General features: G+C 33.8%; 1 protein-coding gene across 1 annotated transcript in view; it reads left to right on the forward strand.

Annotated features, from left to right (window-relative positions):
• Positions 1–1,598: 1,598 nt before the first annotated feature.
• The window catches only part of LOC117110438 (probable dolichyl pyrophosphate Glc1Man9GlcNAc2 alpha-1,3-glucosyltransferase), a gene marked incomplete at its 5' end in the record, with an annotated part of 14,478 nt that continues 3,310 nt past the window's right edge, over positions 1,599–12,766 (forward strand). The window contains 9 exon segments of the mRNA XM_033253148.1: positions 1,599–1,714; positions 3,071–3,138; positions 3,824–3,950; positions 5,179–5,282; positions 5,873–5,993; positions 6,158–6,300; positions 6,540–6,679; positions 7,091–7,188; positions 7,891–7,963. Coding sequence (XP_033109039.1) covers positions 1,599–1,714; positions 3,071–3,138; positions 3,824–3,950; positions 5,179–5,282; positions 5,873–5,993; positions 6,158–6,300; positions 6,540–6,679; positions 7,091–7,188; positions 7,891–7,963 — 990 coding nt within the window.

The following is a 12,766-nucleotide window of genomic DNA, read 5'->3' on the forward strand; positions in this document are numbered from 1 at the left end:
TATAATTAATAGAAAATATAGTATAGATGTGTATAAGAGACAACCTATAGAAACGCCTCTTCAGAGAGTTGGCGCGCATACATAGTGACCTATATTGCCGAGCTATATCAGCATCATCAGTTGCATCACTAAGTACATGACCAAGGTAGAGAAATGAAGTAGCATACTCCAGCTGTTCCCCACCTACAGTAGTGACAGGGTCACCGCTCAACTTTCTTACACGTGGACAAAAGCACATGCACACAGACTTTTTACCATTAAATAAGATGTCATGCGTGCTCATATGATCTTCACAGATATCAATTAACTCTTGAAGCCCGGCTGCCGACGGCGACAATAAGACAATATCATCAGCATAACTGAAATGATTATTAAACATAATACTGTACCATCAAACTGGCAACAAATAAAACAATTTTTTAATCTTTCACTTAGAGAATCATTGTATAAACTATATAGAAGGGGTGACATTATCCCTCCTTGACGAACTCCATTTAAAATTAAGAAGTCAAATGAATAAGTTTTCCCCCACCAAACGATAAATTTCTGAGTCATGTACCATGTGGACAGAAGTCGTACCACAGCATAGTTGGTTCCCCTATCAATTAGTTTTTTAAACAGGGTTGAATGATTTACCCTATCAAACGCCTTACATGAATCCAAAAAGCATGCATATACAGGATTTCCATTTCTATAATAGTAATTTTAAAAGTTTTAATACAAAAATACACGTCTCAGTGGAGTGTCCACATTTATATGCAAACTGGTGATCATTACTATGAAGAGTGTCCCCTGCTAGATCAATGAGCAAATACTCCAGGACCTTAGAAGTAGCACATGCCAGAGCAACAGGCCTATAGTTGTTTCTACTAGTTACATCCCCCATCTTACTCTTAATAATTTGAACTAAAACCACTTTTCTCATGTCTTCATTTATATGCCCATGACTTAGCATTGAGTTATAACAGATGCTTAGTAGTACACATCGTGGGGCACCTTCATACCGCAGGTGCTCCCCACAAAGGCCATCAAAGCCGGCCGCTTTCTTTAACGATATATTTAATATGTAATTGTTAACAATGGGCCGCTCAGCTGATCGGCTGTTATTGTTTAAAAACGACTTTACATCATACTTTTCACGGATTATGAGGCTGATTAAAGGCAATGGAACTCCTACATTACCAAACCTTTAATTCAGTTTCCCAACATATAAGTTGGATCCTCTTCACATTACAAAAGTACAAATTACTAAAGTATAAAATGACATGAAAGAAGGAGAACATTTGAGCTAAGTTACATCATGCATAACAATATTAGGAATTAATTTATATTCAGTGTCGTTAAATTGTTATTATTTTCGTAATAATTATTTTTTATTGTAATGATAATATGGCAACTTTTTGATTATGATAATTTTTCCATTGTTCTTATATCATCATTGGTGTTGTTAGAATTATTATTATTATTATAAATATTAAAATTATTATTTGCATTTATGTTGTGATATAGATTATTTTTAGCCATGAATGATATACAGCATAATTTAGATGCTTTTTAATTTTTATAATTTGTTGTAATACTATTTGTATCTTTTATAGATACTGTAGCCAATTGTCGAAGTCTGGACCTAAGGAGATAACTTCCGTCCTAGTTCAGCCAACCTTTGCCCTTACGTTCTTCCTTCTTTGGAATTTTGGATTATTAGTTGTTGATCGTATCCTTCAAAGATAAAAATATTTCTTGTTTATTTGTTAACTCAAGTATTAGTCTGTCTAATTTGGTTTATGTAATTTATATAATTCTTTGCCTTTGAATAGTGTTGTTTAATGGTCCTACAAAATGATAAATGCAAACTTACATAAACATTGTTTTAGCGAAACAACAAATGTGACCCAAGCTCACAAACAGGCTGTAAACTCGTCCTCAAGCCAAAATGAGATTTTGTTATAATGGCATAGAACATATCATTTATTTTCAGTTAAATGAACTCAATCGAGTGTCTGGAAGCAAAGTTATGACCGTGAATAATTGTCATCTTCTCAACCTTTCTTAAATCAAGTTTTGAGAAAAATGCTTTTATTTTTGGCAATTTCTTATTCATTTTCACTAACTTCCATTTGAAAATGGCTAAATTTTGCCTTTTACAGTTTGAATTTTAAACTCAAACTTCAGGAATAGGAAGATTAATAATTATACCTTATTTATTACACAAAAACCCAATTCACACGAAATTCATATTTTATGGCATGTTCTGGCTATTGAGGCTTGTTTCTCAATACAGTGCTGTGCGAGTTTACAGCCTTTTTGTGAGCTTGGGTCACAAATGTGTTTATGGGAAAAGAGTTGTCATTTGCTTGACTAAATTGTCATTTCTGTGATTGACACTTGTGAAGGGTCCATAATGAAATGATTACTGTATAATGCTAACAAATTCTAATTATGATATAATTAATAGAAAATATAGTATTAGTAATAATAATATGGTAAAATTGTAATAATATATTAATTATATTAGTATAATAGTATTCAGAATATATTTGCTTAACAAAGTTAATATTTTGGCCTTATAATTAATAATAATACTATTCAAACTATATTTGTTTTAACAAAGCTTATACTCCAGTATTTGTCTGTCTAACTTGGTTTATGTAACTTATATGATTCTTTGACTTTGAATAGTGTTGTTTAATGGTCCTACAAAATGATAAATGCAAACTTACATAAACATTGTTTTAGCGAAACAACAAATTTGTTTATGGGAAAAGAGTTGTCATTTGCTTGAATAATTTGTCGTTTCTTTGATTGACACTTGTGAAGGGTCCATAATATAATAATTATAATGCTAAGAAATTCTAATTAGATTATATAATTAATATAAAATATAGTAATAATAATATCGACAATATTGTAATAATATATTAATTATATTAGTAATAATAGTATTCAGAATATATGCTTAACAAAGTTAATATTTTGGCCTTATAATTAATAATAATACTATTCAAACTATATTTCCTTTAACAAAGCTTATATTCTGCCCTTAATGTTCTTTCTTAACTTTTCTGCAAAGACATTCATTTTCAGTACAATGGATTTTTGACTGGCATATTGCTGCTGTCAATTACACGAATCTGTCAGGTTAGTTGATAGACAGGAATAAAGAATTAAATGCATTAACCGATTAACACCTTTATACATGACAAACCTTTTCACACCGTATTTGCAAGCTCGTGAAACGAGACAGTCAACTATTATGAAGTTGAAGGTTCCTTTTTCAAAAAGCGAAAGTTATTCCACGAGTTTTAAGGTGACCGGGGCGAATATATGGAATGACTTAGATATTGATTTGAGAACTGCGACTTCTCCAAACATATTTAAATACAAATTGTACGAGGCACTAATTAAGAAAATATAATCGGTTACGACCATGTGCTTTAAATGCAGGGCCCCAATGGAAATCAGTGTTTTAACTGTTTGGGCTACCCTGGGTAAACAAATGTAAATAAATAAATAAATATATAATTCTACAGATCCTAATTTTCTTTTCACCTATCAACGCCATCTCATGGTATAGGCTGGCCAAAAAAAATATTTAGCAATTTGGCTATTTGGAATGAAAATAATTAGTCAAATATAAATTTGATTACCCAGTAACCAAATAATAGAAGCGATGATAGCTTTAATTCCATTAGATTTTTGGCTAATTTGGAATGAAGATATTTAGCAAAATTCAGCTTTTATTAGGATTTGGTTAATTGGCAGCTTAAGCACTGCCTTTTTCTACCAATTTTGACAGATCATGTCTTTTATTTTGTTCTTGCAGAATAGAAATTTAGAAGGTGGTTTCTGGTTTGCAGTTTTACTCAATTTTAAGCATATTTACCTGTATATTGCACCTGCCTATTTTATCTACCTGCTCAGGTGTTATTGTTTTACAAGGTCAAAGCCAGGTATGTTTAATAATAGATAAGTAAATTTATTGTCTATTTTAAAAATTATGTTTCAGGGTTGACTGTAATATTATATGGCATATTGTTGAGAAAATTAATGCCAGCTTCCAGCTTTCCTTAATTGTTTGCGAAGTTTTTCCAATCTTCTGCAATCTTGTTTACAAACATCACTCTTGTTGTGCAAATAATGAATGATAGAACCAAACGATCGGTAGAAGATTGTAAAAACTTCACAAACAATTAAGAAAAGCTGAAGCTGACATTAAATTTCTCAACAATTGTAAAACCTTCAGCGTATTTCCTAAGTTTATATGGCATATGCAATAAATCTATTGCATTTTGTAAATAAACTGACTATTGCTATTGTTCCTTTAACTAGATAAAAATTATTATTTATTTCCTTGTACACAAGGATGAAAAAGGGTGCGACCGCACGACTAGTGGTCAGAGGCATTGACCTTTAACCTGGAGGCATTTTAGAAAATTTTTTTTTTTTTTTTTTTTTTAAACACATCACAATTTAATGCATAAATTTAATTTAATATTTTTCCTTGCTCCAAACCACTAAAGGTACTACTACTGTCTCTTATACACATCTAGATGTGTATAAGAGACAGGTGTTTGGCCGATGACGTCATCATTCGATCGTAAAACTATGGCATATGTAATAAATCTTTTTCATTTTGTAAATAAACTGACTATTGCTATTGTTCCTTTAACTAGATAACAATTATTATTTATTTCCTTGTACACAAGGATGAAAAGGGTGCGACTGCACGACTAGTGGTCAGAGGCATTGACCTTTAACCTGGAGGCATTTTAGAAAATTTTTTTAATTTTTTTTTTTAAACACATCACAATTTAATGCATAATTAAATTTAATATTTTTCCTTGCTCCAAACCACTAAAGGTACTACTAATAGTGTAAAGAGAACATTTGTTCCTTGAGGCATTTGACAAGATAATTTTCATGGTTGGAAGCACAAAAATATTTTTTCCAGGCCTGCTTGTACACTTAAGATCAACTCAGCATTGTATGACGCAGCACGGCATGTTTTAGTGTACTTGTTGTTGGGTCTGTGTGTGACACAATGTGCCGTCATGAGACTACGTTGGGACAATCGGTTTCCAAAATTTAACATATCATTTTAAGATTGTCTCCAACAAGAAGTCGCATTGGGATACATCATACTGCGCTGTGTGAGTTTACCTTTACCCTGTCTTGTAGATGGACGAGTGGTGTGGAGTAGCCTGTCGTTGGTTAGATTGATCATTCTTGGGCTGGTTGTTATATCTGTGTTTGCTCTCTCTTTTGGACCATTCATTTACATGGTAAGTTGTGGATTAATAACTTATCGTTTGCCTGACTAATCCTTCTTTTTTTTTTTCTTTTGTGGGATCGTCCCACTTTTATTTCATCATAATGTCTTAAACTACGTAGATACAGTATATTACACATAACATATAGTCTACATTTTAACAGTTATTATATATATTAAGTAAATAATAGTATGAAATATATATCTCGTATGTAGTTACTTAATACACGTCGACTAATCCTTCTTAGTCTTAATCAATTCTGTGATTTTTAGATAATTTTCTCATCTTAAAATTTGTTTTATTATTGCAATCAATGATTAAAATAATGATGGTGAAGATGGTGATGATGAAAAAGAAAATGATGAAGTTGATGATAATGAAGATAATTATGAAATGGATGCTGAAGATAATGATAACGATGATGAAGATGATGATATTGATGATAAATATGATAAAATAATGGAGATGATGATAATGAAGATAATGATGAGGATGGTGATAATGAAGATGATGCCAAAATGCTGTGGATTGCAATACCTGTAATTACTCTAAATGATTTTGACAATAAAGATGATAATCAGATTTATGTACTGCTTTTATAGGGTCAACTTCCACAAGTAGTATCACGCCTGTTCCCATTCAAGAGGGGGTTGTGTCATGCTTACTGGGCGCCAAACTTCTGGGCTTTATACAACTTTCTAGATAAAGCACTTACAATCATAGGTATTGTATGTTTATTATAATTTATTGTGTTTGAGATGATAAAAAATTTTTTTTTTTTTTAATGTAAACATTGCTTTACAAATTATAGTCTAAGAAAACTTAACTAACAAATGCAAGATGTAATACCTGTACTAATAAAGGATTATTGTTTATTTTTATTAAAGGAACAAAGATTGGTATTTTGTCAGTTGAAGCCATCAGCCAGAATGCAGCCATGACTGGTGGTCTTGTACAAGAGTTCCAGCACACTGTCCTACCATCAGTGCCACCGCTGGCTACATTCATACTAACTGCTGTCTCAGTGCTGGTAAGAATTTTCAATGGAAGTGAGTGGCAATGGATTTTTGGCTGTGGATGATGATGATGATAAAATAGGTACTGTTACTGTTGATGATGTCACCATAAATGATGACACTGAATATGCGATTTTATAATTAGGATGACAGTATTTATTGATGAGGGTGATGTTGATGATGTTGGTCATATAACAATAATGATGATGCTGGTGAAGGTGAGGGTTAATTTTTGTGAATATATTTTTCACAGCCCTCTTTATGGCACCAATGGAGACATCCAAGCGGTGCCAATGGATTCCTGCGATGCCTCACAATCTGTGCATTCTGTTCCTTCATGTTTGGTTGGCATGTACATGAGAAGGCCATCATACTTATCACCATACCTCTTAGGTAAGAAGACATTGAGGCGTCCGACTTGCATGTTAGTTAATCATGATAGTAGGGATCTTCTTATTTGCCCGATGATGCTAGAACGGATTCACTCATGCTTGACCATCCCACCGTCCTCTGCACAAAGTATATTTCAGACAAATTGCATCCTAAAATCCATGCAACAACGAAAACTCAACGTTTGCATGCGCAGATGGCTTCTTAGTGATGTCCTACCATCGTGCAAACGAAAGCTCCCTAGTAACTAACACTGCTCTGCACACTTGGCATTCCATTCTGCAACATCATCATCCATCCATTACCTCCAACTCAGTCACACCAAGTATGCACACATAACATAACCTGTGCCTAGATACAGTAGTATATATTATAATCTTCTAATCTGTATCTTTATACACACTTATATTGCAGCCTTCTAGCTGTCGAAAGCTACCGTGATGCCCAGATTTTTCTTCTTCTCACAACTGTCGGCCATTATTCATTGTTCCCATTAATTTTCAAGCCAGCAGGTTAGTCACCCTCCAGAACATTTCTTTTTGTGCTGCAAGTTTAATACATAAATAAAATTGTAGAGATTGTAAAAATAGACAGTATCTGCTTTAGTAACCATAGTGCCATCCTAAAACCAGAGAGAGAGCAGCTTAGCACAGTTGGCTAATCTGGTGGTAGCCACTGTGTGTGCGCTGAACCGTGGAGATCTCTAGGTCCCCGGTTCAATTCCCATCGCTGCCTCTCCTTGTGTTTCAGCGAGAGGGCTGAAATACAAATTACAATAGCACACCGTCTTTCGGATGAGACGTTTAAACCGTTGGTCCTGTGTGCATTTCGGAAAGAGTAGGGGATTGTCCTCCGATGTACTGTCCAATAACCACCAGAAGGACCCCACTGGAAATAAGTCTTCTAGACTTTCGTGGGCTATCCTTGGTGTTTACTCCGAATAAATCCAATCCAATCCAACCAGTGATCTGTCAATATAAGTTAAACTAGCATACTGTGGTGGTAATATTGTGTACTTATTACAGATAAGCTGTAATACTCATAGCTTTGTAATGTTTAGTCGATTGCTGTAAATTGTCCATCATATTAAAGCTTGTAATGTGTAGAATACGAATAAATTGATAAGTCTATTTTTAATGCTGGTTTTGGGAGGGCATGCCCATATGCAATATAATCACATGGTAAAGTAATAATTATTTTTTTTTTTTTTACAGAAGCTCCAATAAAATTGTGTCTGCTTTTATTATCAACACTCATATCTCTGATAACTTTATCCAACATTTACAAGTGAGTAGGATTTTCAATATTTGGAAATTTGTTTTACTTTTTCTATTTATGATTTGAATCATAAATAACTATAGTTCGTTTTTGTATATTAACATTAAAAATAATAATAATAATACTTGGAAATATATGATGTTAATGATTACTGAATGAATCTTTTAAACATTTTAAACAGCTAAAACAACTGAATTATCATTATCATCATTATCATTATTCTTATAATAAATAATATCATTAATAATGTTTTTCTGAACAAGTATCATTATTATCATTATAATTTATGACTATTATCAAAAAAAGTTTTGCTATTATAACTTCACAACATTTTCCTGTTGCACTTGCATGGGAAAAAAATTTATGAAATTGTTTCCTGGTTTTGTTTTGAGCTTTCTGTTAGTTTAAGATATTTTTATTATTATCTCTATTTTCATTGTGTTTTGATTGACAACTTTCACTTTTGTTATTATTTTTACAGAGTTCCAAAATCATCATGGTTACCACACATTCCATTACTAACACCTTTGGAATCACTGTATATGCTAGGCCTGATTCCTTTGTACATTTATTGCAATCTAGGGCATTATGCACTTGGTCTAGGAGACAAACTAGCTTTTCTACCCTTGATGCTGACCTCAGTGTACTGTGCAGGGGGCGTTTCATGGGCCTGGCTTAAATTTTATTATAACTCATTAAAGAGAGAAGGAAGATTGGAATCGCAAAAGGATAAGAAAATTTAGGAAAAGTTTTATAAAATAAACAATTATTTAGTTCAGAAATGATTCAAAAAGATTAAATCAATATGGATTTACTGAGTTGACTTCTATGCATCTAATGCAATTGAACCTATGAAATTTCCAGTATAGAATTATGTAGTTGAGGATCTTTAATTGCTACATCATGACATAGTGTCTGCGCCCCCATTGGGGGCAGTAGACACAAAAATGGACCTAAAGCTGTGTCCACACTATCAAGTAAATTTGATATGCCCATATTTGGGCATATCATATCCATATATGGGGACATCACACAAATTTGTCACATAGAATGTTATAGTGTGGACAGGCCTTTAGTATCAGAAGGTGACATAATCAAGGATTTACTGCAATCTCTGAATAATAGGAAAAGGTTACATCAATTGGTTGGATATTGACCTCAACTCCCACAGAAGGATACATCAATTGGTTGAATATTGACCTCATCTCCCGCAGAGTGTTGCATCAATTAGTTGAATATAATTGACTTCAACTCCCACAGAGGTTTACAGTACATCAATTGGTTGAATATTGACCTCAACTCCCGCAGAGGGTTACATCAATTGGTTGAATATTGACCAGCTTCCACAGAGGGTTACATCAATTGGTTGGATATTGACCTCAACTCCCGCAGAGGGTTACATCAATTGGTTGAAAATTCACCTCCCCGCAGGGAGTTGCATCAATTGGTTCAATATTGACCTCAACACCTGCAGAGTGTTACATCAATTGGTTGAATATTGACCTCAACTCTTGCAGAGGGTTGCATCAATAGGTTGAATATTGACCTCAACACCCGCAATATGTTACATCAATTGGTTGAGTATTGACCTCAACTCCCGCAGAGGGTTGCATCAATTGGTTGAATACTGACCTTAACTCCCACAGAGGGTTACATCAATGGGTTAAATATTGACCTCAACTCCTGCAGAGTGTTACATCAATTAGTTAAATATAATTGACTTCAACTCCCACAGCGGGTTACATCAATTGGTTGAATATTGACCACAACTCCCACAGAGCTCTTTTTTTTATATCTGAAAACCAGGCTCGGGAAGAAAAAATGTTTTAGATATGTTGTATGTATTTTTGTAAGGCACAAAAACGATGTTTGACGAAACATTTGGAAACAGTTAATGAGATACAGATTTTTAAATATTGAAAATGGGGGTGGGGGGGAAAGGTGTGTATAACCTCCCCTTTTTCCACCTTCAATGCAGATCGATTTTTAGATTATTGCAATCACCCAATTTCTTACAAATAAATTACAGTATACATATTATATTGTAGTATTATAATATTCGTATACATTTTGAAAATTTAGGTAAAAAAGTACTTTTATTCAAATAGTTTTTACTTTCTGTACAATCAGAAAGATAAACAATAATGTTGGTATTTTTCAATGAATCAGGTAGTGTTACTGGAGAAAAATATATGATACAGCCATAAAAAACGTGTGATGTGTATACATTTGAAATAAATGCAAAAGGCGAGGGTATTTGTTTGTAGCTTATGTAAGTTTATGTCGGATGGAAACCCTTTAACAATAACATGCTTATGAAAACACAACTTACAACACGCTCATCTTTTGTTTTGTGTTCTAAATTAGGAAGATAATTTGGTTTGATCTTAACAAAACTAAACAACACAATACTAATTATATCATGGAAATACGCGCTGATGTACAGTTTGTACACAACAGATATTATGAAAGTATAACTTCTCATTAAAGATGAAACAAAAACTCTTCCAAAACTTGGAATTTTGATTTATGGATAATGTCACTCGAGCTGAGTATAAAAGAAAAAATATTTCGCAAGAATATACATTATCTTAGTTTGTTATATAATTAACCAACTTTCTATTTCCCTAGTCATCTCTAGCTGATTCTTGAATAATAATTATCAATTATACCTAGAGTACATGCAACAAGCTAAGTGCAAGATGGCAGATATTAGAATATTTTTCTTGTCCTTATTGGCACTACATGGTGCGACCTGTGTTGAGATCGTGGGAACACCCGATGTCACAATTTATGAGGGGCAGAATGCTACACTCAGTTGCACTACCGGTTGCACAACTGGAGATCAGTTTGTGCTGTGGAGTACACGTTATGTGTGGATTGTTAATATATTTAATGAACTGAACAATTGGCTATTGGGTACACGTCGATGCCATTTCAGTGTGAATATGTCTACAGAAACATGCAATGCAGAGGGAACATTGCATCGCACCATCAGTTCGTTGTCAATATTTGATGCAGATCAAGCTGATGCTGGAGTGTATCTTTGCTATATAGCAGAGACGAACTTCCTCAGTACTATAAAACTGAAAATTGTTCCCCTTTGGCTACCAAACCCAACCTGCAGCCAAATACCGATGTTTGCGGTTGCTGGTGATGTGGTGACCATGTCTTGTGCGTCAGAAGCTGAGGTCCCATCATCTACAAAACTAAGTCTGTTCTTGTACAATGCGTACGACCATACACATAGTGTTATTAAAACAATGAACCAATCAGAAGCGACAAACTTGGCATTAAATCACGTCCATACAATCACTAGTGATGATGATGGTGCCAATTTCATATGCGAAACAAAATTCCTTGCCATTGGGAAGGAACAAGTGACACAAAGGTGTAGTACAAATACCATCCACGTTATTCCAACAACATCGGTCCAGGTTCTTCCACTTAACACACCTCTTTATCCTGGTGACAAAGCATGCTTCGTCTATATCATCACTACAGGCACTCATCTGGACGTTGATTACTCATGGTCAAAAAGTGATCATGAAAATGTGATACTGCCAGGAACAAATCAACATTGTATCGATGAGATTCGTGCAGAAGATGACCAGCAGCTCATGATCTGTAACGTTTCTAATAAATACCATTTGTATGCTACTGGTAATACAAGCATTAGTGTACAGGCCCGTAGCCAGCATGCTTCAAGGGGGGATTCTGGGCGTGGAGTCCAGGGGTCCGCCAAAGGGCCCCTGGTGGGGTCAAGGGGGGGACGCTAAGCCCCTGTAGGGGCCGGGGGCGAAGCCCCCGAAGCCAGAGCATTTATACGATTTTAAAAGCATGTACATGTCATTTAAATGCATGTTCATGTATATTTAAATACTTCTTACACAATTTTAAAAATAGGATAAGAGGACTACTTTTTTCAATACAGGATTTAGAACGTAAATGTTTATTGTGAAACAAAATTTTTTTTTTTTTATTAAAAAGCAATGCTTAACATTTTAATGCTACTATGTAATGTTATCTCTAAAAATATAACTGGGATAAAATTAGCAATACCCACTAGGTGACACTACAAAACACAGACCTTGCACATTATGAGATTGCTAAATACCAATATTAAAATATGGAGGTATGTAAAACGTCTTTGCTTAAAAGAGAAATACTGCAAATAATATTTTATTTATTGCAGAAATGAAGAAACAATAGGAACTGACAGCCCTATATTTTACTTTTTTACCAAAATAACTTAAATGTTAAGTTCCAATGGAAATATATATAATTAGGGCAAGGAAAAATGTTATATTTAAAAGTTACTGAACCATTTATGTAAATATACCTGCACGGTAATTTTGAAAAAAAAAAAAACAGACATAATTATAATGCTACAAATGTACATTTTTAAGAACCAGTGTAAAAAAACTTAGCACAGTGAAAATAAACAATAATTTAAGAGCTGTCTTGGTTTAAATGAGATATATTGAGAAAAAATAATAAATATATTATTATGAATAATGTCAGTTAATTCTGACGAAACGTGAAAACATTACCAAGTATATTTCCTTGCTAGCCTAGGCCCTGGCTAGCTCGATTACAAAATAAATAATAAAATTGTTCGCAAATAATAGGCCTCATCATATAGGCTACGACCCTACCCTACCTAGCAACGCTAGACCTAGGCCTAGCCCGAAAAAGTACACCGGTCCCGCCGCCAGGCAGTATCATGAGCATGTGGTGAAAACAAGGGTGAATTTTCTAACTTCTTAAATTTCGTGATTTCTTCGTTGCTGGCCTTGAAGCAAAAAAATC

Source organism: Anneissia japonica, unplaced genomic scaffold (assembly GCF_011630105.1).
Source record: "Anneissia japonica isolate Jap-2015-1 unplaced genomic scaffold, ASM1163010v1 scaffold287936_len456577_cov159, whole genome shotgun sequence".
Taxonomy (NCBI): Eukaryota; Metazoa; Echinodermata; class Crinoidea; order Comatulida; family Comatulidae; genus Anneissia; species Anneissia japonica.